Source organism: Macaca fascicularis, chromosome 9 (genome assembly GCF_037993035.2).
Source record: "Macaca fascicularis isolate 582-1 chromosome 9, T2T-MFA8v1.1".
NCBI classification, from domain to species: Eukaryota; Metazoa; Chordata; class Mammalia; order Primates; family Cercopithecidae; genus Macaca; species Macaca fascicularis.
Genome location: NC_088383.1, coordinates 30,723,390 through 30,749,594, shown reverse-complemented (window position 1 = coordinate 30,749,594; position 26,205 = coordinate 30,723,390). Strand labels below are relative to the sequence as shown.

General features: G+C 45.8%; 1 protein-coding gene across 6 annotated transcripts in view; it reads left to right on the top strand.

Annotated features, from left to right (window-relative positions):
* The window catches only part of JCAD (junctional cadherin 5 associated), a 103,063-nt gene extending 79,849 nt beyond the window's left edge, over positions 1-23,214 (top strand). For all 6 annotated transcript variants that reach the window (XM_005564898.4, XM_065520471.1, XM_005564897.4 and 3 more), the window contains 2 exons: positions 5,897-9,630; positions 18,099-23,214. In XM_005564898.4, coding sequence (XP_005564955.3) covers positions 5,897-9,630; positions 18,099-18,133 — 3,769 coding nt within the window. In that variant the 3' untranslated portion in view covers positions 18,134-23,214. The remainder of the gene's footprint in view (positions 1-5,896; positions 9,631-18,098) is intronic.
* Positions 23,215-26,205: the final 2,991 nt, after the last annotated feature.

Sequence of the window (26,205 nt, the reverse complement as noted above, 5' to 3'; positions counted from 1 at the left end):
TCGTGTGAACGAACAGAACTGTCTCCTGATTTTTCTCATAATTAGCTGCTGCATATGCAGTGAGTAGATTTGCTCATTTTCCGTTAAACATGTTGTTTTCCGCATGCTCATATTTCAGATATTTCCCAAGCAGTTGCTAGCGGTTGTTTCGTTGGCCTCGTCTCTCCTGAGATGAGAGATGGGGCTGTTGGCAAGCATAACTTCTGTTTCACCTCCGTCCTGTTCGCCCAGGAATTCTGTGTAAAGACCCTGCTTGTCCCATTGAACTCGTGGACACAATTTGTCTGGGCGATCACATTCCACTTTGCTTTCCTTATCTTTTTCCCACCCTGTGTTAATGTGTTCAGCATGTTTTCTTAAAAGTGCCATTGTTAATGTCTTTTAAAATGTAAGATAATTAGTTTCATTTTTCTAAAAAGAAAAATTTGATCTCATTTCCTTCAACGTATCAGAAAATATATTTTTGGCTTTGAAACCATATGCAGCAGTGTACATTTTAACTGGTAATGGGCGTCCTATAGCGAAGCTACTAGACGAGCCATTCTTGCTAACTTGTCTGAAGGAGAAATCTACCAGAGCAATTCCTATGGCGAGTGCGCTTGCACCTGTCAGAGCCTGGCCCTTGCTAGGTACAAAATAGATGTTTATTAATTAAATGGTTTATAGTTTTCTATGATATGTGGACTGTGTTGTAAAGTGGATAATTTAAAATTTCCCAGATGACCTGGGTTTTTATTAAATTGGAATTTTGGCACCTTGTGCAAACAGAAGGAAGTTTAACCCAAAATTCTTAGTTATTTTGGTTTGTTATATATGGCAGTTTTGACAAAGTTAAAGTGATAATGTAACATTTTTGGGTGGAGAAGAAAACCAACCACGCTCCCTCTGTAGGAAGTGACGGGCTGTTTGTATTCTTGTCCTATTTCTGTCATTTTTTATCTGTCTTCTGATTATGCTCGTGGCGTGTACTTGCACAAGTAGCACCTCAGGATTTTAGCCCCTTCTCTAAGCACACTGTGAAACCCGAATATCAATTGAGAAAATGCATCAAAGCCACATGGTATCATTTCCTCCCTAAAGTCAGGCAATCCAGGAAAGCGCTCACAGGACTGTCAGGAATGAGAACGGTGCTTAATAAAAGCCCACTCACCATCAGCCTAAGAGCAGAGGTAAGAGGGTAGATTGTTTCTGGTGCAAAGCACCAACCACATACTTCCTAATGATTTCTTTTAGCCTTTCGAAGTGGGGTGTAACAATTGTAATGCCTTCTTACATTGTAGTTTTCAAGTCTTGACCTTGGATTTTCTATAGAGTCTGAGAGCCTAGAGACAGTAGGTGCTGAAGACTTTTCAGTGGTTCATGTTCTACAGCATTTCTCAGGCTACTGATGGGCGGTCACACGGGAGTCCCCAAGGGCGGACTCTACGGCTTCTGGAGCTGCAAGCCTGGCTCAGCTAAAGTGGGGAGACAGGGAGGAAAGGGATGTGGAGGGGGGCCAGTGGCGATGGCTTTCAAAATGAATAATCTGCATAGAACCTGACCAGGAAGCCCCCTTCTCAGCACTCAAAACTCAAATGCTCAAAACATAATTTCGATGACAACAAAAGAAAATGACCTCCTACTACTGTGCCCGGTGTTAAGATAGCTTATACCACGTACAGGTTGTTAACACAGAAGCATTGAGGCTGTTCAGTGGCAAATGCCTTACCTCAGATTGATTTTGGATATTTTCTGGTTTTCCAGCCCATAATTAAGCTTTGCTGTAAGTGGCTGCCTAACAAGTTATCAGGGGGTAGAAGCAGATACAGAATTATTATTATTGTTATTATTATTATTTTTGAGGTACAGTCTTACTCTGTCGCCTAGGCTGGAGTGCAGTGGCATGGTCTCAGCTCACTGCAACCTCCGCCTCCTAGGTTCAAGCGATTCTCCCACCTCGGCCTCCTGGGTAGCTGGTAGCTAGGATTACAGGCGCCCACCACCACACCCGGCTGATTTTTATATTTTTAGTAGAGACGGGGTTTCACTGTGTTGGCCAGGCTGGTCTCGAACTTCTGACCTCAGGTGATCCACCCACCTCAGCCTCCCAGAGTGCTGGGATTACAGGCATGAGCCACTGCACCCGGCGTTGGATAGAGTTTGAGGGTCTATCTTTACCTTTTAAGGCAAAGAGGTAATTCCAAAATAAGAATAGTAGCAATAAAAATAGAAGTTTTTACCAGGGCTCCTGCCCACAGCCTTCTGCTTCTGTGATTGGAAGGGCTCTCCTGCAGCCCAGTCCCCAGCAGGGACTCTTCCCCGGCTTCATGCACTGTTGCTGCATAGAACTGGTGGCCTTGCACCTCCCGGTTTCATGTTGTGTTCACTCGCTGTGCCACCAGCTGAAAAGCAGACTGTGTCGCCGGAATCATTTGAAACCACAAAATGTATAACAACACCTAAGCACATGGGGAGAAAGAAATTGACCTCACTAGTAATCAAAGAAATGCAAATTAAAGTAGTGAGAAGTTATGGGGAAAAATAGTTGTAATAACTGGGGATGAAAAGGTTCAAGAAGACCGGCTGTCCTCTGCACGACAGGAGGGCCTATAAATTGGATAGTTTATCTAAGGTCATTTTGACAATATGTGTCACACAACACCCCATGATCTACTCACTTCTTTTCTAAGGACTTACTCTAAATGATCTGAGATCTGCATCCCGTGTTTGTGAACAATGGTGTGTCTCAAAGTGTTTTAGAATAGAATCCATATCAATGTCCAACATTGGTGAAGGGTTAAGTAAATCCTGTGTGTGTGAGGGAATACAACTCATCCACGAACATTAAGCATCTGAGGGGGTTTACATGACACTGGAAGAAGTAAAACGTGGGGTTAATTGAGCGCTTTAGGTTCCCATTTCTTGGCTTAGAACTCTTTCCCAAATCCTTGCAAGCTGTGCAACTTGGGGAAATCATTTAACCTACCTATGCCTCAGTTTTCTTATCTGTAAAAGTGGGAAATAGTGGTAATTATAACACTGAAATGAAATAATTTACTTGGCATGCTTAGCACCATGCATTGAGTGCCCAGTAAATGTTAGGACTAAGCAAGTTACTGAACACTTGTGCCTCAGTTTCCTCCTCTGTAAAATGGTAATGACCGTAGCTCCTACCTCAGAAGGATGTTGGTGAAGCTTAAATGAGTAGGCAGAAAGCATGTGGCATGGACCTAGCACACAGCAACTGCTGTGTAAGTGGCTGCTGTTGTTTGTGCTACAAGTGTCAGGAAATGTTGAAATGTTCACATAATACCAGATACCTAGAATACTCAGGCTGTTCAAAAATTCACATCCTCACACACACAGGCGAGAAGATACGTATCAAAGTAACCATCTCTGAGTAGAAAGAGTATAAGCAATTTTTGCTTTTTGTACTTTTTTATATTCTTCCAACATTCATTTTCAACAATGAATCCATTACTGTAATCATTTAAAAAGCAAACAGCTATCTTAGACTTGAAACATTTTTCAGTGTCAGCCCAGCCCATGGTTAATCAAAACTATTGAGTCCCCTGAACTTCCCTCCAGTTAATGGTTTTTCCCTAGTATATGGCCCTAGTCTCTGATCATTTATGGGTAGTAGCTTAATATTTCTGCACATGATGTTCTTCAGATACTTTCCTTTGGTTGCCTTAGAACTGTGATTCTGAACTCTCCAGGCATGCTAGAGTCAGTTGGGAGATTTTGAAATATACTGGCTTCTCATTAGAACAATTAAATCCAAATATTTGGAGATGGGCCCTGAGCACTGGTATTTTTTAAAGGCTCACAAGGAAATCCTAATGTGTGGCCCAGTAGTGAACAACACCCTGCATTTGATACTACCATTTCCTGCCTTGCAGAGAGTTTCAACCCATGAACAGGGCTCCCCTCTTCCTCTAGTCAATCTCAATGTGAGCCCTAGCAGTGTTTCCCAAAATTTAGGATAAGAATCCTCTGAAGTGCTTGTTAAAAATACAGATGGGGCCGGGTGCAGTGGCTCACTCCTGTAATCCCAGCACCTTGGGAGGCCGAGGTGGGCAGAAGACTTGAGGTCAGGAGTTGGAGACCAGCCTGGCCAACATGGTGAAACCTCGTCTCTACTAAAAATACAAAAATTAGCCGGGTGTGGTGGCAGGCGCCTGTAATCCCAGCTACTCGGGAGGCTGAGGCACAAGAATTGCTTGCACCCAGGAGGTGGAGGTTGCAGTGAGCTGAGATTGTGCCACTGCACTCTAGCCTGGGCGAAAGAGCGAGACTCAGTCTCAAAAAAACAAAACAAACAAAACAAAAAACAAACAAACAGATGGACCAGGCATGGTGCTTCATGTCTGTAATCCCAACGCATGAGGAGGCTGAGGTGGGAGGATTTCTTGAGGCCAGGAGATCAAGGCCAGACTGGACAGCACAGCAAACCCCCATGTCTACAAAAACATCTTAAAAATTAGCAAGGCATGGTGAAGTACCTGTAGTCAGTCCCAGCTACTTGGGAGGCTGAAGTGGAAGGATTGCTTGAGCCCAGGAGTTTGAGGCTGCAGTGAGCCATGATTACACCACTGCACCCAGCCTGGGTGATAGAGTAAGACCCTGTCTCAAAAATAAATATATAAATAAAAATATAAATACAAATGCCTGGGCCCTAACCCAGACCTACCAAGTCTGAACTTTCAGAGGGAGAGACTTGGTAATGTGTATATTTTACAAGCCCACTGGGTGATGCTTACCATCAGAGAGATGAGGGGACTCTGCTAGAGACATATTTCTTAGTCTTGGCTGCACACTGGGAATCCCTGGGGACACTTGGAGAATCTCGGATGCCTGGTTGCCTCCCCCTGCATTTACCACCCACACGCCTTCAGATTGTAATGTAATGTGTCTAGGATACAGCCTGGCATCTGGATTTTTGAAGTCCTCCTGGATTCTAATGTGCAGTCAGAGTGAACAACCACCAGCAATGATGGTTCTCAAAGTAAGGCCCTGGGACCAGCAGCATCAGCATCACCTGGGAACTTGTAGATTATAGAGCCCCTCTCCAGCCCCTCTCCAGATGAGAAGCTGGGGATGGGACCCAGCAATCTGTGTGTTAGCAATTCCAGGACTCAGTGATTCTGATTCTCACTAAAGTTTCAGAACCCCTGCTAAAAAGCAGTGTTTTTAAAAGCAGTTTCCCAGATTCCCTCCCAGAGATTGCACAGAATGTCTGGACTGAGCCAGGAATATGCTGCAAGTGGTCCAAGACCACACCTTGAAAAATGCTGCTGTATGGTTAACCCTCATTCCCTTGGGCATTTTTTCGGTCTTCTTATGAGGCAGGGTCTCACTGTTGCCCAGGCTGGAGTGCAGTGATGCCATCACAGCTCACTACAGTCTCCAACTCCTGGGCTCAAGCAATTCTTCTACCTCATCCTCTGGAGTTGCTGAGATAGGTGGGCACTACCATACCTGGCTGATTTTTAAATTTTGTGTAGAGACAGGGTCTTACTATGTTGCACAGGCTGGTCTCGAACTCCTGGCCTCAAGAGATTCTCCCACCTTGGCCTCCCAAAATGTTGGGATTACAGGCATGCACCATGGTGCCCAGCCTCCCACTGAACATTTTAATGTTTATAAGGACCTTGACATCTCTGGAGTATGCCCAACATCCCTGTATTCTTGTGGGCTGCCCACTGCTGCCCCTTCTTGGCCCTTGATGCCAAAACATGTGGCTGTCTTCCAACCATAATTAATGGGATATGTTTTCTTTCAAGCTGGCAAGTACTGTGGCTGGGAACCAAGTTTTCCAAGTTGCTGACCTGAGTTTGACTTCGAATGCCAGTCACAGAAGCAGATGAAGACATGTTTCTTCTGTGCCTAACGTCTGTGACTCTTTGTTTTGTAGGTTTTATAATCAACCCACCTCAGCACGGTCCTCTCATCCCCTGACTGGTAATGCCCAAGCCTACCGGAGAAGAGGACGGCAAGAAGCCAGGAGCCAGAAGCCGAGGGAGCATGAAAACCTGGAGGCCAGAGGAATGGCCCAAGCCCACAGCCTGCCTGTCCACATGAGGGAGGGTCCATGGGAAGTTGGAGGAAGGTCAGAGCATGTGATGAAGAAGCCAGTTTGGGAAGAAGAATTGAGAATGTCGGGTCCTGCCAAGTGGCAGAATGTCAGCCTGGAAAGCTGGAACCAACCAAGGAAATTAGGGAGGCAGATGTCTGATGGGGATGGGGAGAGACTGTTTAAAGACCTATACCCATTCATTCAAGGAGAACATGTGTTGAATTCTCAAAACAAAGGGAAATCCCGCTCACTGCCTAGAGTTCTTTCCCCCGAGAGTCTGAGTTGCACCGAAATTCCCATTCCATTCAATGAAAGACATTCACCTAAAATGCCACCGTATCCTCCCACTTGCACACCAAATTTGGACTCCACGAGGAATTCTGAGAAGGGTGGCTGCTCAGCCCCATTTCCCCGGCCTAAGTTTGGGAGGCCCCTCAAGCCCCCATCTTACAGCTCGCACCAGCAGTCTAGGGGAGGAGCGGACAGCAGTGACTCTCAGGACAGCCAGCAGATGGACGCCTATGTCCCCAGGCATGAGCTCTGCCTGTCCGACCCTGGATTGGAACCTCCAGTGTATGTGCCTCCGCCCTCATACAGATCCCCCCCACAGAACATCCCAAACCCCTACCTGGAAGACACAGCGCCCATAAATGTGTGTGGCGATCACAGTCAACAGCAGTCTCCGACCGAGAAGGCTGGGGCCAGCGGTCAGCCTCCTTCGGGCCCCCCTGGAACTGGGAGTGAGTATGGTGCGAGCGTCCGCTCGCCTCAGGGGCTCCCTGCACACCCCCGACCCGTCACTGCCTACGACGGCTTCGTTCAGTACATTCCCTTTGATGATCCACGGTTACGACATTTTAAACTAGCTCAGCCCCAGGGTTTCTGTGAAGACATAAAGCTTGACGATAAATCATATAACTCCAGTCCTGTCACTGCCCAAGAGCCGGCTCATGGAGGAATGCAGCCTGATGGTGCCATTTGGAATCCACAGAGCTTAATAACCCTGTCGGGGGATCAGAGAGGCCCGGTCTTGGCCAGTCCCAGCCCCCGGTGGCTGTGGGGCCAGCTCCCCGGGGATGGGGAAAACAGCGGCCTCCCTGACCAGAGAGGCCGCTGTGTGGCAAGGGGACAGTGGCCTGATGTGAGAGGCAGCCAGCACGGGCACACTGGGAGACAAGTTTCCTCCCCGTACTCACAGGGCGAGAGCACCTGCGAAACTCAAACCAAGCTCAAAAAGTTCCAAACTGGGACTCGGACCAAGAAAAGTTCAAAGACAAAAATGAATGAGACTATATTTTGTTTGGTTTCTATCCCAGTGAAATCAGAATCACATCTGCCAGATAGAGATATGGACAACAATGACTTAAAGCCCAGTGCTGATCAAAAGAATGGGTCTGATAAGAGCCCGGCTCTGCAAGAACAGAGTCTGCTGAGCATGTCTTCCACCGACCTGGAGTTGCAGGCCCTCACAGGAAGCATGGGTGGGAGAACGGAGTTCCAAAAACAAGATCTAGGGGAACCAGAAGAAGACAGACAAACAAATGACCTCAGTTTCATCCACCTTACAAAGCACAGAGAACTCAAGCATTCTGGCTCTTGGCCAGGGCACCGGTACAGAGATCAGCAAACACAAACCAGTTTCTCCGAGGAACCCCAAAGTTCACAGCTACTCCCTGGTGCAAAGCCAGGAGGGCCGAGTTGTGCAGCTTTGAGTCCAAAACGTTCAGACCCTGCTGCCTCCGAAGCTCAGGCGCACACAGCATTCCCTTCTGGCGATCACAAACAGAGGCCAAGTGCCCGTAACCTGAAGGGCCACAGGTCCCTCAGCCCATCCAGCAACAGTGCTTTCTCAAGGACTTCCTTGTCCGTAGATCAGGCACCGATGCCAAAAGCAGGCCGAAGTCAGCCCTGCGTGGATGTCCATGGGCTTGGAGCCCACCCTGGGCCTAAGCGGGAGGTGGTGAAGGGGGAGCCCACAGGCCCGTGCAACAGTAAACAACTCTTTGGGCAGTTTCTCCTGAAACCGGTCAGCCGTCGTCCCTGGGATTTGATCAGTCAGTTAGAAAGTTTTAACAAGGAGCTCCAGGAAGAGGAAGAAAGCAGCAGTGAGGAAAGTGAGGCAGAGCCGCAGCAGGAGAACCGCGCTCACTGCACACAGGAAGATGTGGGCTTCCGCAGAAACAGCCTGGAAATGAGGGTTGAGCCACAGCCGAGGGTGTGGGTGCCGGAGAGCCCTGTGTGCAGGTCCGGAAGAGGTAAGAGTAAGTCTGAGAGCTGGAGTGAGGAGCTGCAGCCTGGCCACCCACGTGCCTGGCCTCCATCCCCAGGCCGCTTCTGCATGGAAGACAGTGGCGGTGCCCCTTTGTGGTCAGCAGATGGAAGCATGAGTGCAGAGAAGAGACACCTGGAGGTTAGCAATGGAATGGACGAGCTGGCAGGTCGCCCATTTCCTGTGATGAGAATGTCAAGATCAAGTGATGCAAAACCACTGCCCCCATCCTATCCAGCTGAACCTCGGGAGCCCCAGGAAAGTCAGAAAACCACCAGTGCTTTCAGCTCTGTGAAACCAAGTGAAGCGGTCCCTCGGAAGGGTGACAGTGGTGGAGAGAGGAGCACAGGGCTCCCGCTGTCCCTGTCTAACAAGAACCGAGGGCTCTCAGCTCCAGACTTACGGTCTGTGGGGCTCACCCCTGGGCAAGAGCAGGGTGCCAGCGAGCTAGTGGGGTCTTTGGGTGAAGCGAGCACAATAGAAATCCCCCCAGGTGAGTCCTTGCAAGCCAGGGCTGCAAGGATCCTGGGCATTGAGGTGGCAGTGGAGTCCCTCCTGCCGGGCACCCAGAGAGTGGCACAGAACCAGCCTGCTGAGCCCGATGCAAGTGCCTACACCCCAGAGTCCCCCCAGGAAGAGTTGCCATCTCGCCCAGCACCGGCAGATGTCCCCAGGGTGTCCACTGATGCCTTTTATGGCAGGAGGAAGTGTGGCTGGACCAAGAGCCCTCTCTTTGTAGGGGACAGGGACAGTGCCAGGCGGGCTCCTCAGGCTTTCGAGCACTCAGATGTGGACGGGGTTGTCACCAGCACAGACCCCGTCCCTGAGCCTGAGCCCAGCCCCTTGGAGTCCAAGTTCTTCGAACAAAAGGATGTGGAGACAAAACCACCCTTCAGGTCCACGTTGTTCCATTTTGTAGAAAGAACCCCAAGTGTGGCAGGCTCAGAAAAGAGACTCAGAAGCCCTTCCAAAGTGATTGAAAGTTTACAAGAGAAACTGGCCTCCCCGCCTAGGAGAGCAGACCCTGACCGCCTGATGAGAATGAAAGAGGTGAGCTCAGTGTCACGGATGAGATTCCTGAGCTTCAGGAATGCCAACTCCCAGGAGGAGGCCGAGGAATTGAAGGCCACCACGAGGGGCCAGGCTGGGCTCCCGGGAGGCCTTGTGTCTCCGGGCAGTGGGGACCAGGCTCAGAGAGTGGGCCACTCACTCTCCATCTCCAAGGGCAGCATCTCCAGGGAAGAGAAGGAGCATCCGGCAGCACAAAAGGAGAAGAGCGTGGATCAAGACTTCTGGTGCCCAGGTGAGGAATCAGGCAGGCAGGCAGGTGCTCGGTATGCATTTGGAGTTTTTAGTCAGTGCAGAATACCAGGTTGGTGGATAATGTAAATCTGCATATTCAGAAAAGATCAAGTTGACCCTGGGAATTGTTCTATCAAAAGATTCCTCATTTTTGAAGAATTATCCAGAAGCCATCTTTAAACTTCAAGATCTTGCAGCATATTTATTTTATTTTTTTGAGATAGCATCTCACTTTGTCGCCTGGCTGGAGTGCAGTTGTGCAATCTCTGCTCACTGCAACCTCCGCTGCTTCCCGGGCTCATGCGATCCTCCCACCTCAGTCTCCCGAGTAGCTGGGGCCACAGGCGTGCGCCACCATTTCCAGCTAATTTTTTAACTTTTTTGTAGAGACGAGATCCCACTATGTTACTCAGGCTAGTCTCAAACTCTTGAGCTCAGGTGATCAGAAGAAGAGTTGAGATAAATGTCAAAAGATCCACATCATAAGCCATGGACTGGATGGGACCTTCTGTCATTTAGTCCAAGCCTGCTCCCCCTCCCCTCCCCTTCCCTCCCCTTCTCCTCCCCTTCCCCTCCCCACCTCTCCTTTCCCCTTCCCTCCCTTTCCCTCCCCTCCCCCTTCCCCACTTCTCCCCCGTCTCCTCCCCTCCTCTCCTCCTCCCCTCCCCCCTCCCCCTCCCCTACCCTTCCCCTTCCCCTTTCCTTCCCCTTCCCTTCCCCTTCCCTTCCCCTCCCCTCTCCTCCCCTTGTCTGCCCTTCCCTTTTTTTTCTTTTTGAGACAGAGTCTCACTCTGTTGCCCAGGCTGGAATGCAGTGGCACGATCTTGGCTCACTGCAACCTCAGCCTCCTGGGTGCAAGCGATTCTCCTACCTCAGCCTCCCGAGTAGCTGGGACTACAGGCGTGTGTCACCATGCCCAGTTTATTTTTGTATTTTTAGTAGAGACAGGGTTTCGCCATATTGGCCAAGCTGGTCTTGAACTCCTCACCTCAGGTAATCTGCCCTCCTTGGCCTCCCAAAGTGCCAGGATTATGGCGTAAGCCACTGAGCCTGGCCCAGTCCAAGCCTTTTTACAGTAAGGGAAAAAGAAAACTTGGCCCACCCCGCCACGAGTTGAGTTAGAGGAATGCTCTCTCCTGAGCCGGGCCCTTCCCTCTTCCTACCCAGTCTTCAACAGGTGGTTCCGCTCCTCCTACCCCTTTCTATTTTCTGTTTTGAAACCCAAGAATATTGAAGCAGATAGAAAAGAGCCATTGTTTCAGTTGGAAGTAGTCAGAGATTTCTGTTGAACAAAAAAATGTACATGGGCACTCTCAAGTTTCCCCCAAATACGGTGGGATTCTTAGGGGTGCTAGCCAGTGTTGCTCCTCTGCTCCCTATGCAAAATACATGATTGAAATAATCCTTCGTTGGGGCTCCTTGGATCCTCTCGTTGGACAAGTTGGGGCTTTGCAGTGGTAGAGAATACTGAGAATGTGAAGGCTTTGCCATTATGGTGGAAAAGAGTTACCTGCCCATTTTTTGAGCTGTCGGGATTTATTGTAGCCTTCAGTGTAATTCCTCTGCAGTCCCCCTTCCTCCTCAAAACATCTGCCCACTAGACTTTAAGGCTAGTTAAAACTTGTCATAGACTTCTAAAGCAAATTTCTTCATCTATAAAATCAGGATGATTTTCTCAGTCCTACATCTTCCTGAAAATTGTAAGGAGTTTAAAATAAGACAAATAAATCCTGTTATAATAAAATACCAGTTGGTAAATATTTCTGTGTCTCAGTTCATGGACACCTATTTCAGGGAGGTTTTTGATTGTTTTGAGATAGAGTCTCAATTTGTTGCCCACGCTGGAGTGCAGTGGCATGATCGTAGCTCGCTGTAGTCTTGAACTCCTAGGCTCAAGCGATTGCCTCAGCCTCCTAAGTAGCTGTGACTACAGGCATGCACCATCACACTCAGCTATTTTTTTAGTTATTTGTAGAGATGAGGTCTTGCTACATTGCTCAGGCTGGTCTTGAATTCTTGGCCTCAGGCAATCCTCCTGCCTCAGTTATGGTGCCCAGTCCAGGGAGTATTTGATAACACAAAATTGCCAGTGCAGAAAAGCACTCCCTCATTTTTAGCTTGACTGTTTAGCATGAGAAGGTCCAGTAGGTATCTAAAAACACCCAGGTAATGCAGACTTTCATTTTAGCCAGTTATTAACAACACCTCCCTCATGACCTTTTTGGGGTTTTTTTAACCATCGCTACTAACAAGCAGAACATTTAATTTTTTTTCTCTTCTCCATCTGATGCATTTGCTAATACACAATAAAATGGCCAAAAATCTGCAGCTAGAGAGCTACTCGTGTTGACAGCTTCCTCGGGGATTTTCAAATACAGTCGTGTGTCGCTTAATGGGGCTGCACTCTGAGAAACGCATCATTAGTAGTTTCGTCATTGTGTGAACGCCATAGAGAGTCCACTTCCACAAACCTAAATGGTAGAATCTACTAAACACCTATTCTTCGTGGTAGAGCGTAGTGGTCCCATGCTGCAAACCTGTACAGCCTGTTACTGTGTAAAATACTGCAGGCAATTTTAACGCAATGGTAAGCATTTGTGTATCTAAACGTATCTAAAGAAAAGGTACAGGCCGAGCGTGGTGGCTTATGCCTGTAATCCCAGCATTTTGGGAGGCCGAGGCGGGTGGATCACTTGAGGTCAGGAGTTCGAGACTGGCGTGGCCAATGTGGTGAAAACCCGTCTCTAACTAAAAACACAAAAGTTAGCCAGGTGTAGTGGCAGTCACCTGTACTCCCAATTACTTGGGAGGCTGAGGCAGGAGAATTGCTTAAACCCGCGAGGCAGAGGTTACAGTGAGCTGAGATTGCACCATTGCACTCCAGCCTCAGCAACAAGAGTGAAACTCCATCTCAAAAAAAAATGCACAGTAAAAATATGGTATAAAATATTAAAAAAAGAAAGGACCACTTTTATAGGGCACTCACCATGCATGGAGCTTGCAGAACTGGAAGTTGCTCTGGGCAAGTCAGTGAGTGAGTGGTAACCGAATGTGAAGGCCCAGAGAGTTCCTCTACTCTGCTGTAGACTTTATAAACTTTATAAACTTAGGCTATACCACATTTGTTTAGAAATCGATTGCACTATGATATGACATCATTAGATGATAGGAATGTTTCGGCTTCATTATTGTCTCATGGGACCACTGTCATCTATGTGGCCTGTCATTGACCAAAACGTTCTGTGGTGCATGACCATAATTGGAGGAGAGCACCATTAGGGACGATTTCTCACATTTGTTTTGCTCAGGTGGCCCTCTGTCGGCCTTTCATGTGATGGTCACCACTATGATATGACATCATTAGATGATAGGAATATTTCGGCTTCATTATTGTCTCATGGGACCACTGTCATCTATGTGGCCTGTCATTGACCAAAACGTTGTTCTGTGGTGCATGACCATAATTGGAGGAGAGCACCATTAGGGACGATTTCTCACATTTGTTTTGCTCAGGTGGCCCTCTATCGGCCTTTCATGTGATGGTCACCAGGCCTCAATATTCAAAACCACTCGTTTTGAGAACAGCTGAGGTCATATGATGGAGGTAGTAATACTTTTGACATATGTCCACTTTTCCACTCACTGTTGCTTCACAAGTTACAGTAAAGCCTTGTTGTTATGTCACTGATAAGCACTTGGACTTTGCTTTCCTTTTGATGTATTTCATCGTTTTAAACATAAGAATCCTCATCTTTTCCCCACCCCACTGCTGCCCCCATGACCCCAGCATACTAGAACTGCTTCATTACTCCTAAATTTGTAGCCCACTTAAATTCAAGCATCTGTTCTGGAACTGTAACACAAGGCCATGCCATGTCTATTCGCACCACCCCACCCTACACACACACCCTTGTGTCGTGCCTGTCATATCATCAAGTGTCTTTATTTTAGGTTAAAGTTGATCGTTTCAGCTCACATGTCTTTAGTGGTCTTTCATGCCTCTGGCTAAGAAATCAGCAGCCCAAAACCAATTCGGGTCACAGACTCCCATCTTTGCTGGATGACTGATGCTCCAATTCGGAAGTGTCATCCCAGGCATTGATCGTACACAGAACCTCCTGGTTCCATCATCCTCTGTTGCAAGCCCTGTTAATATGAGTCCAGGGGAACAATGAGAAGAGATATCTGTGTGAGGCCCGAAATGAGAGAAATCGGGGAAGGCTTCATGATGCCAGATCACGCCATGAGAAGGCTGGACATTAGCACCTCTCCGAGGGCATTAATATGTGAAATGCCCACCAGGGCAGTCCTCAGTGAGTTGTCCTCAGCTGAAATGGAACCCACAGGAAACAGGATTCTAAATTCTCCAGGTAACCACCCTACCCTCTAGACCTGTGCTGTCCAATATCGTCGCCCCTCGTCACATACAGCTACTGGGCACTTGAAATATGGCTCATGCAAATTGAGATGTGCTGTAAGTGTAAGATACACGCCGGATTCCAAAGATTTAGTGCAAAAAAAGAATCTAAAATGTCTCAATCATTTTTATATTGGTTACATATTGAAACGATATTTTGAATATATTTGGTGAAATATAGTATTTAAATTAATTTTACCTGTTTATTTTTATTTGTTTTAATGTAGCTACTAGAAAATTTAAAATAATGATGGTTGGGTGTGGTGGTTCGTGATTGTAATCCCAGTACTTTGGGAGGCAGAGGTGGGAGGATCATTTGAGCCCAAAACCAGCCTGGGCAACCTAGCGAGATCCCCATCTCTACACAACATGAAAAACAAAATTAGGCATGGTAGTGCATGTCTGTAGTCCCAACTACTAGGGAGGCTGAGGCAGGAGGATCGCTTGAGTCCAGGAGTTTGAGGCTGCAGTGAGCTGTGATCGTGCCCCAGCACTCTAACCCGGGTGACAGAGTGAGACCCTGTCTCTAAAAAATAATGTTTTGTGGCCCACATTATGATTTTATTGGACCTGGACGGTCCATGAGCTGAAGAAAGAGCCCAGGGGACTGTGGGCAGCAGGCGTGTCCCGTGGAGGTGTCTCTAGGGTGCCTGGCACAGAAGACCACGAAAAAGATGTGAGCTGAAATGACCATCTGTAATCTAAAGACGCTTGATGGTGGGTACAACACAGCACAGATAATAAGGGTCTTGAAGGGTGTGTGTGTTGGGTGGGGTGGTACAGACAGACATGGCATGGCCTGTTCAGTGCTTAGTGTTATGTAATGTGAGGCTTAGCCGGGAAGAAACTAAGCATCTTAATAACAGATGCTCCCACTAGCCGGAAGTGTGACTTCCACACATTCTCATAATTTTGTGACCGCACACCTTATTCTCAATGAAGAAAAAGACACCTTTGCTCACAGGCAGACCCTCTCAGAATGTGAGCACTCTGAGGCTGATTGAGCACAGAAATGAAGCACCCAGCTATTAATGTCTTATATTGTCTCACGGATGTTGTTAAGCATCAACAGTCAGGAAGAACTTATGTGAACTCCCCTTCCTTTTAGCCAGATTACCCCTGCGTGCAGCTGATGATGTTTGAGCAGGCGCAAACTTCTTTTCCTAAATGCAGAGACTGTCCCATCTGGTTAGTAATGTAGGGCTGAAAGTACTCTGAACGCTGTCTCAGTCATCACAGTCATGAGACCTGTCGTATCGCACGTCTGTCTCAGCCAGGTTGTATCAGTCATCACAGTCGTGATACCTGTCGTATGGCACGTCTGACTCAGCCAGGTTGTATCAGTCATCACAGTCGTGATACCTGTCGTATGGCACGTCTGTCTCAGCCCGGTTGTATCAGTCATCACAGTCATGAGACCTGTCGTATCACACGTCTGTCTCAGCCAGGTTGTAAAGGAGTGAGGAGGATGTGTAAGACGCTTTGCTGCTGGAGAAATTGGAATGTCTATGGCCTTTTTAATGCACAGTTGTCCAGATGGATTTCAGAAAAGATTGTTTTTCGTTTTTCTTTTTTTTTTTTTTGAGACTGAGTCTCACTCTGTTGCCCAAGCTGGAGTGCAGTGGTGTGATCTCAGCTCACTGCCACCTCCACCTCCCAGGTTCAAGTGATTCTCGTGCCTCAGCCTCCCGAATAGCTGGAACTACAGGCATGTACCACCACACCTGGCTAATTTTTGTATATTTAGTATTTTAATAGAGATGGGGTTTCGCCATGTCGGCCAGGCTGGTCTCCAACACGACCTCAGGTGATTCACCTGTTGCAGCCTCCCAAGGTGTTGGGATTACAGGCGTGAGCCACCTCGTTTGGCCAAAAGATTGTTTTTCTAACTTTTCAGATACTTCCAGATTTCCTTTTTTTTTTTTTTAAGTGAAACACCTTTTTTGACCATGCTGAGCCTTGCTGTTTTTTTTTCCTTTTTCTTTTTTCCCAGCTTTATTGAGGCATGATTGACAAAAATTGCATATATTTAAGGTATAGAACACGGTGTCTTGATTCATCTATAGATTGTGAAATGAGTACCCCAGTCAAGGCAGCTAACATAGTCATCTCCTCTCATAGTTACCAGTTTTTCAAGTGTGTTGAGAACATTGGAGATGTACTCTGTTAGCAAATTCCAAGTGTACATGATGGCATTAGTAACTAAAGTCACCACCCTATGCACTCAGTCTCCAGTACTTACTCATCTTATTGCTTAGGGTTTGTAGCCTTTGGCCAGTATTTCCCCTTTTCCTTTACCCCAGCCCCTGGGCAACCACCCTTCTAATCTCTGTTACTGTGATTTCAGCTTTTTTTTTTTTTTTAAAAAAAAAAAAAAAGATTCCACATATAGGTGAGATCATTCAGTGTTTGTCTTTCTGTGTCTGGCTTTTTTGACTTACCATAATGGCCTTAAGTTTCATCCATGTTGTTGTAAAATGGCAGGATTTGCCTATCTTTTAGGGCTGAATAATATCCCATTGTGTGTGTATATACAATTTCTTTTTCTTTTCTTCTTCTTTTTTTTTTTTTTTTTTTTTGAGACGGAGTTTCGCTCTTGTTGCCCAGGCTGGAGTGCAATGGCACGATCTCGGCTCACAGCAACCTCCGCCTCCTGGATTCAAGCAATTCTCTTGCCTCAGCCTCCCGAGTAGCTGGGATTACAGGCATGCGCCACCATGCCCGGCTAATTTTTTGTATTTTTAGTAGAGATGGGGTTTCTGCATGTTGGTCAGGCTGGTCTCGAACTCCCAACCTCAGGTTATCTGCCTGTCTCAGCCTCCCAAAGTGCTGGGATTACAGGCGTGAGCCACCGTACCCAGCTATACAATTTCTTTATCCGTACATCCAGTGATGAAAACCTCGACGATTAGGTAGTTTCCTATCTTGCCCATTGTAAATAATGCTGCAGTGAACTTGGCTATTGTAAATAATGCTGTAGTGCAGGTATCTCTTCCATACTGATATCCTTTCCTTTGGATACATACCCAGTCATGGGATTGCTGGATCATACGGTAGTTCTATTTTTAAATTTTTTTGAGGAACTTCCATAATGTTTCCATAATGGCTGTACTCCTTCCAGATTCCTTAAACATTTTTTCTTTAAAAATTAAGAAGCCTTTGAGCTGCTATGGCAGGAAAATCTTACCACAGGAGGCGCACGCATGAGCCTTAGGTTTGTCTGGATTCCAGACAGACATCTGTGAATTGGAGGTTGTGGGACTTGGCAGCGCCCAGCAGCAGCAATAGTGGCAGTTTAGGATGATTGCTCTTTTGTATGGTGTCCCGTTTTAGAAATCCAGGTCATCTGGGCACAGATTGGGATTTTTCCATTGCCGGCAGTAGAATGGATCAGTGTGAGGGCCCAGACTCGTACACACCTGTGTTAGAAGGCTCTGGAAGCCTTCCACTGACAGGTGAGCATCCAGCCCTGGGGCTGCCTGCTGGTCAGTGGTGATGAGAGACAGAAAGCCTCTCTTTGCCAGCCAGGCATTCAGGATTTGAGGATCTTCACGCCTTCAAGCGACAGCGTTTGATCACAAAGATGCATATTCTAAAGCAAGCTTTCTTTTGAGCTGTAATTTACCAAAAAAAAAAAAAAAAAAAAAAAAAAAAAAAGAAGAAGAAGAAAGAAAGATAAGACTTCTACCTTAGTATCAGCCAGATAAGATGTCTACCTTAATATCAGCCAAACACATCACTGCCAGTTTGGAAACATTGCGTTTAAAGTGACGTATGTTCCACGGTGAACAGGAAGGAGCCGCCGAAGTATTAAGCAGTCCATATTTTCCCATCTGTGTTTGGGTAATGACTATGCACATTCCTTGAAAACAGGCCTTTTTGACAAATATTTTTTTACTCCTTAGTGAAAACATTATTGTTAAAATGTCCAAAAATTAACCTTTATACATTTGTAGCTTTTGTTCCCTAGACAAATTTGTGGTCTAAGGATTAAACAGAAAATAGAGCAGTTGAATATACCGCTGATTTTCTTTTCTTTTCTTTTTTTACAGATTCCTATGACCCTAGCAGAGTGGAGAGGGTGTGAGGAAATGCTGGCGGAGCTTGCATTCCGTTGCTAATTGAGTATTCTCAAGGAGCTGAGAGATTTAGTCTGTCAGCCCACTTCCCCATGTAGAAGCTGGAAGCTGCTGGGTTTTTAGCATCCTGATAACATTCTTTACCACTGCCACTAGGAAACTTGCCATCCTCTCAGAATTGCTTTGTGGCGATAAAGCGATCGTCCGTTGAAACCATCTGTTTTTATAGCATGAAGATTTAATGCCTATAATTAGGAAGGAGTTTTCACAGAAACCCTCCCTCATGACAGATTTGACCAAGCTGGTAAATAGTTGGTGTTGCTCTCGTTCTGGGTGAAGATTTCAACATGGAAGATCCAGCAAATGCTTTGGAAAGGCCTGTGAATGGTGTGCTCCCCTCTGTGTCTCCATGGCCTGCAGTACGTGCTCTTGTGAAGGAGTTTGGGACACAGGCTGTTGCCTGGTGTTTCAGCACTTCCAGTTTAGGGGAAATGTGAATCAATAGGTATGATCCATTTCTAATCAATTTGACCTTCTGCTGCTGGAAGTAACTTTACTTATAAGTAACTTGCCAACAGAGAATAAAAGCAATATCTTCTAAGTTCCTGAAAAATTAAAACTTGTACTGTAATATACTAAGAGTATTATTTATCTGGCAGTGAAATATTTTGATCAGTTGCAAACATGCCATTGTCTGCTTTGCACTCAGTATTATCTATTTTTATTTTCTGTATGGGTATTTAGAAATTCTTTATATGAAAAATAATTGCTGGTTTAAAATAGACCATTTTAACAAAGTGACTATTTCTTTTTACGAAAATGCTATTTTTCTATGATGTAAACAATTGTTAGGCGGCAGATTTTTAAGGAAGTATTATTTTATTTAAGAGTCTGTATCCCTTTGTGTGAGAGGAACCCAAAGAGGGTTCACTTTTGCTTTAAAGCTCTGTCCCTTACCCATTGACAGCTCTGCTACTTTTATTTTATCTTAGAAAATGTCAATATAGACATATCACAGGGTTAATAAAATAAACTTTTCACAAAGATTTTTGTACAAATGTAGCTATCAGGTTATATTTGAAAATAACCCTCTCAAAACCAGCCAACATTGTTATGACAATTTTTGCTGCCATATCAACTAGAATTACCAAAAAACATAGTTTTATCTTTGTATGTGTGTGGGGATCTGCCCTGAAACCATACTTTTCTCCCCACCCCGCCATGCCACCCCTTTAAAGAAATATGTATTTTTATCTAGAATGATCTTGAATTAGTCTCTGCGTATTTTTAGAAAGTGCTTGGGGACGTTATATATATGACATTACAAAAGTATTATGAGGCCTATGTATTCTACTGTGTTTAATACTGCATTAACCTGCACAAAGTTTATGCATTTTTTCCTTCTTTCTAAGTAAGGTATTCTTGATAGCTAACATTCCCTAAATCACTGCCTTTCCCTCCCTCCCTCCCTCCCTCCCTGCCTACCTTCCTTCCTTCCTTCCTTCTTTCTTTCCTCCCTCCCTTACTACCTCTTACCCTCCTTCCTTACCCCTGTCCTCCTTTTCCCTTTTATTTTTTTCCCCTTCTCTTTCATTTTATTTTCTTTTAGAGAAACCACCTTATCTATTTTTAGACATTTCAAATTCCTAAAATGTGAACCGTTGGGTGATCTGTCCTTTGGCCCTAAAACGGCTGGCCTGGCTCTCCCGGCCTGTTCTCATCTGCACCGTATGATTTTATTTCATAACAACTTTATGTATTTGGACTGTAACAAACAAAACAGAACCTAAGTCGCCCCGAAAAATCTTTCCAAATCTTTTCAAAACACTTATCTGCAGTCCAGAATTCAGCTCTTACGAAAAGTTAGAGTGCACTCCAGCTTTCACAGCAGCAGTATGCGGAGGAAACGAAAAGTTCCTCTTCCCAGGAAAAATTGAGTGGGGAAGAGTTCAGACACTGTTGTCGCTGGTGAATCATTCAAGTCACCTGGTAGTACCAAATGAGGGCTGAGGTGCCTGGAGGTCTTTGTGGGGTCTTACTTCCCTCTTTAAATGCAAACATAAGAAGGTATATGTGTATATACATTTATGTACGTGCACATGTATACATGTACGTGTACGCATACATACCCATACATGTATATGAACTCCGTTCTGACTTCCTCGGAAGTTTTGTTGATACCATCTAAATACCTCTTTGAATCAAAATAACTGAATTTTAGTTCATTCCTCAAGAGAAAGAGAAGGATCCCGGAGGAAGAAAAACTGTTGTACCTTCTGTGATTCCCAAACCAAAATGCAATGCCCTTGTGTTTTGTTATCTTAAATTGTTACGTCTTTCTGAAACCATTCTGAATTAAGTTGAAATTATCAACATTTATACTTTAACTCTTCTAAACTTAAGCCTACATGTAAATCTTTTTTGGGGGGAAGGTAACTTTAAACGTTTACCTTGAAAATTTGACCTTTAAACTTTCATATTCTAAGGTAAATAATAGCCTATAACCAACAACAGCTTTCCCAGAGGTCTTGAATTTAACACTAATTATTCAGTTGTTTCTATTTCTCATACATACATAACTTTGTTATTTTTTTGTGGCTGGAAGAAAAAGTTTCTATATTTTGTATTTGTCTTTGTTGTTCTCATGCACACAGTTAACTGTTGGTGTTTAATAATTTGGAGCTCATAAAATTAAAAGTTGTAATTTTGACCATTTGGACTAAACATTATATGAGGGATTACATGTGCAATGGATTAGTATTTCTTGATTTGCAAAAGAAGGGATAAATGATGGTAATTTAGCTCAAATTGCCTTTCTTTGAAGAAAATTTCTGAATGACTGAAAACCAAATATCTATATTATCACTTTCAACCTCATGTTTCTGCAAACTACAGAAAAACTCCTCGCTGACAATGCACCCAGCCCCGATTGGGTTTTCAGGATTATGTCCATGTGCATAACTGCTTGGATTTCTTCTTTTAAAGTCCCTAAAACATGAATCTGTTCTTCGAGATCCTGGTTTCCTTAGCAGAGTTCCTTGCTGGTTTCATTCATGTGGAAATTCTAAGTAGAACTTTTGCTGCCCCATTTTACTGTTGGTGAAGGGCCATTGTTAATGGAAGTTTATGTTTTAAAACTCAAATGACTCTGAAACCAGACCCTGATAAATTTTTTTGCAGTAGCAAAATGACTTAACTCTGACAGCATCTCGGTTTGGGGCTTCTGAAGAAAAAGGATGAAGCTGATCAGTTGAAACAACTACTTTCCCAACTCAGAGGCAGAAGGGGCTGATGGAAGATAACATTCACCTACCATTTCATCCTGTGACTCCCAAAGATCATGTTTGTGTGTTCTGGCTGAGTTTTTTATTATCGTTTGTTTTAAATGATTAAATAATACACAGTTAAATGTCAGGATAGCATCTCTTGCAAAGGGACCAGTGCAGCAGAATTGTCTCTCTATCCGTATTTGAGCTTAGAGAAACATTTCCCATGTCGTAAGTTCTTAGAAGCAATTAGTTTAGCGTTTGGGAGCATTGTTCTACCAGACCCATTTGTGCAGGGGAGATGAAGCTTAAAAGATGGGATGTGGGGTGGGAGTGTGTTTCTTAAGCCAAAGCTGTTGCAGGCCTGGGGGATTTTTGCATTTTTGTTTTGTTTTGTTTTTGACTGCAGATTCTGTACATCTGTCTGTGGGAGGAGAGTTGCTACTCAGGACAGGATTTAAGAGACACATTCCAGTGACCTTTAAGAATCTGCATGGCGGGAGGTCCTTCTCCAGGAGTGTGGGTTGGTCCACTCTGGGACCCACCACACTAAGAAGGGGGAGATGATATAATAACATTAAAGGAAGAATGGCCTCCAGCCTGCAGGTTTTGTTGGAAAGAAATAAAAAGGGAGTCATTAAGACCATAAATTCAGATTGAGGCCTCTTGAAAAGGTTGATGTGGGCTAGCAACCTGCCCGTCGAAACAGTCCTTGGTTCATCAGCCGTGTGAGGAGGCAGCCAAGGCTCCTGCAGATTCCTGACTTTGACCTTGGAAAGGCTCTGTGATACTTGTGTGTACAAATACAGCAGAGGACCGGGAGGTCCTTGTTCTGTGGTCTCTGCTTAGTGACTGAAACTTATACCCAAAGGCAAGTCCAGATTGTCTGGCCGTTCATCCCCATGCCTTGAAGCAAGTGAGGAGGAACCTTTCCGTATGAAAGGCAGGCCCTGCTAGGGCTTACAACCAAGCCAAAGGACCATCTCTTCTTTCTTCCACCTCCCTTCACCCCTGCCCTGCAGCAGAGCCGAGATGTGAGACATTCATTGTCATGGAGCAAGGAGACAAAGGCAAGTTCAAGTTGAGAAGCATATGGCAGCAAACAGAAATGAAAACAATATGTCCCAGCCAGGGGGAAAAGCAGTCATTTCCAGATTATAAAAATCAATGAAGTACTCTCCACCTGGGTCAGCTGAAATTCGAGCCCTCACAGGCCTGTAAGAGAAGTTAAGCAGAAACATCTCGGGGGGACTTCTAAAATTTGGTGAAAACAAGGCCTTGCAACCCCAAAGAAACTTTTTTTTTCCCCCCTTGAAACAGGGTCTTGCTCTGTTGCCCAGCCTGGAGTGCAGTGATGCGGTCATGGCTCACTGCAGCCTCAAGCTCCTGGGCTCAAGCACTATCCCCACCTCAACCTCCTTAGTAGCTGGGACTACAGGTGTGCACCACCGTGCCCAGCTAACCACAGAAACTTTCATCTGTTGATTCTTTCTTTGGGCACCATTAATACCTAAGACAGGTAGAAAGGGTCCCAGAAAGACACAATTGGTAATGGCCGATTGCTGGCTGCAGTCCCCGCCCCCAGATCAGGCTGGTACAGGATGCCTTAAGGTGATGAGAGGTGAGGGTGCATGAAGAATAATGAGCACAGGGAAGAGAGAAACAGGACAAAGCAACAGATAAAATGCCGGCAAAGCACAGATGAATGTCTTCAAGAAGCTCTTGTATTTCTCTGCACAATGTAAATATCCTTGCTATTTCAGGATGGCGGCTGGCCTGCTCAGTAACATACATGTTCCAAATAAAGATTTTGCATGAAAGTACCTATGTCTGTTGTCTTTTACTGTGGGTGCAAGAGCTGCCCTAGAGGCTGCTTCCTAAAGGGCAGCAGCTCAGATGGTGTGGGTAATGCAGGGACAGGTAGCCCACAGGGTTCCAGCACCTTTGGTCTCCACCGGGATTTCCTGGGAGTTAAAGCTCCTGTTTACATCTCCCCCAAGGCTTACTGACATTGTGGAACGAGGCCAAGAGTTAATTTGGGGACTGGGTGTGAATATTGACTCTCAGTAACCATGTGGCCTTGTACATATCACATCCCTGGCTTCTGTGTCCTCCCCAGCCTCTCCTACCAAAAGAACATCAGAATCCAATATACAGAGAACCTCCAGCACATTGTGGGTGTCGAGTGCATGGAAAATGAAGCTAGAACAGTGCCTTCTGGGGAAAATACTTGCCTGGCAGTGTTGTAGGTTTTACCCTCCAGGCTTCTGTCTTCTTGTAGGGCAGTTCTGGAAGGGAGGGAGACTCGGTGCAACATCATACTCTCCAATCGTTTCCATCGTCAGACCAATAAACCTCTAAGCTGTTGTTTCTGAGTTTTTAAAAACATGGTCCTTCTTTCCAGTGTAGGCTTCCTCTCTCTCCCATAAGCTTTTGTAAGCTGTTTTCCTCATTTCTTCCTTGGCTCCACATGTGCAGAGCCCCAAAGCTTGAGGATCCCAGGGCCCTCTAGGTAGTCTGAAATTTCAGATCACATTGAGATGTGGGTTTTAAAGTAAGGACTGTCCCCTAGTTGGTTGATAATTGAATCCACATATTAAAATATAACTGAAAAAAATCCCTAGACCACATTAATGCTAGAAGATGAAACACACAACCCAGGAATTGGGGGACTCATCCTGGGCCTGGCTCTGCCATTAACTAGCTGTGACATTGACACCCTTTCCCTGGAACACTTCATCCTGTAAGTGGAGAGGGGGATTGAGCTAAATTAGCTGGTTTCTTCCAACTCTAAGCTTATATAACTATTTTCTGGCAAACCTGAAAGTCCATAGGGTCTTTTGTCCTGCCAGAAGGGTTCAAGAGTAAAACAATTGGAAAACTACGTCTGTACGTGACTGCGGACTGGGTCATGGCCAGGGTGGGAGTCCTGCCATTTCTCTCACCAGGGTGGTCCACTTCCCCCATTCCAGTAACTTATCATGCGTCTCCCCATCACCGTCGCTATGGCCCAGCCAAGGGACTGACAATATTGAATTCTCCCGACATATTTTTCTTACGTTAGGGCAGGGCACTGGGGTGTTTATAAACTGGGCAGTCAGCCCAAGGCATTAATCTGCAGTCACCCACATAGACTGCTTTTCTCACTATTTGGCTGCTGGGGTCCTTTTAAATGTACTTAGTTTTGGAGATATTTGTGTCTCACCAGCTAAATCGCGTTTCTGCTTCTACCCCACACACCAGTGTTTCCCCAAGTGGTCAGTTTGCAATTGACTGGCTGGAAAAGCTGCCAGTCCTACATTGCTCAGGGTTTTGGGGACCAAAACTCCATGGGAAACTGAGTGCTAACCCATATGAGCTCCAGGGAGCCTCTGGTTTGGTTTCTGCTGGAAAGCCCAGCTTTTCTTGGAGTTAGAGGAGATTTATTCTGGAGACCCTGGTCACTGTTTCTTCTCTTGACTTCCCCACTCTGTCCTGTACATTAACCGTGGTTGGTTGGTTGTTTTAATTTTTTTTTTTTTTTTTTGAGACGGAGTCATGCTCTGTCGCCCAGGCTGGAGTGCAGTGGCCGGATCTCAGCTCACTGCAAGCTCCGCCTCCCGGGTTCACGCCATTCTCCTGCCTCAGCCTCCCAAGTAGCTGGGACTACAGGCGCCCGCCACTTCGCCCGGCTAGTTTTTTGTATTTTTTAGTAGAGACGGGGTTTCACCGTGTTAGCCAGGATGGTCTCGATCTCCTGACCTCGTGATCCGCCCGTCTCGGCCTCCCAAAGTGCTGGGATTACAGGCTTGAGCCACCGCGCCCGGCCTGTTTTAATTTTTTTTAATTTTAGACATGGAGTTTTGCCATCTTTTCCAGGCTATTCTCAAACTCCTGGGCTCAGGGGATCTGCCTGCCTCAGCCGCCCGAAGTGCTGAAATTGCAGGTGCAAGCCACCACACCAGGGCCAACCATGGAACCATGGGTATTTCTACCTAATCTAACTCCACTGGTGTGTGTGTGTATATATATATATATATATATATATATTTTTTTTTTTTTTTTTTTTTTTTTTTTCTTTTGAGACAAACCTTTGCTCTGTCATAAAGGCTGTAGTGCCGTGGTGCAATCTCAGCTCACTGCAACCTCCACCTCCTGGGTTCAAGTGATTCTCCTGCCTCAGCCTCCCAAGTAGCTGGGATTACAGGCATGCGCCACCACACCCAGCTGATTTTGTATTTTTAGTAGAAACAGGGTTTCACCATGTTGGTCAGGCTAGTCTCGAACTCCTGACCTCAAGTGGTCCATCTGCCTCAGCCTCCCAAAGTGCTGGGATTAGAGGCATGACCACCACACCCAGCCCCACTGGTATATTTCTAAGATTATGATAACAGGGTCAGCTTGTGTGGAAATAAACCCAAATCTGCATTTATGGGTTGAGCACCCCTAATCCAATATGCTCCACAATCCAAAACTTTTTTTTTTTTTTTCCCGAGACGGAGTCTTGCTCTGTCACCCAGGATGGAGTGCAGTGGTGCCATCTTGGCTCACTGCAAGCTCCACATCCCGGGTTCATGCCATTCTCCTGCCTCAGCCTCCTGAGTAGCTGGGACTACAGGCGCTTGCCACCTCGCCTGGCTAATTTTTTGTATATTTGGTAGAGACGGGGTTTCACCGCATTAGCCAGGATGGTCTCAGTCTCCTGACCTCGTGATCTGCCTGCCTCGGCCTCCCAAAGTACTGGGATTACAGGTGTGAGCCACCGTGCCGGGCCAATCCCAAATTTTTGAATGCCATGATACCACAAGCGGAAAATTTCACACCTGACCACATGT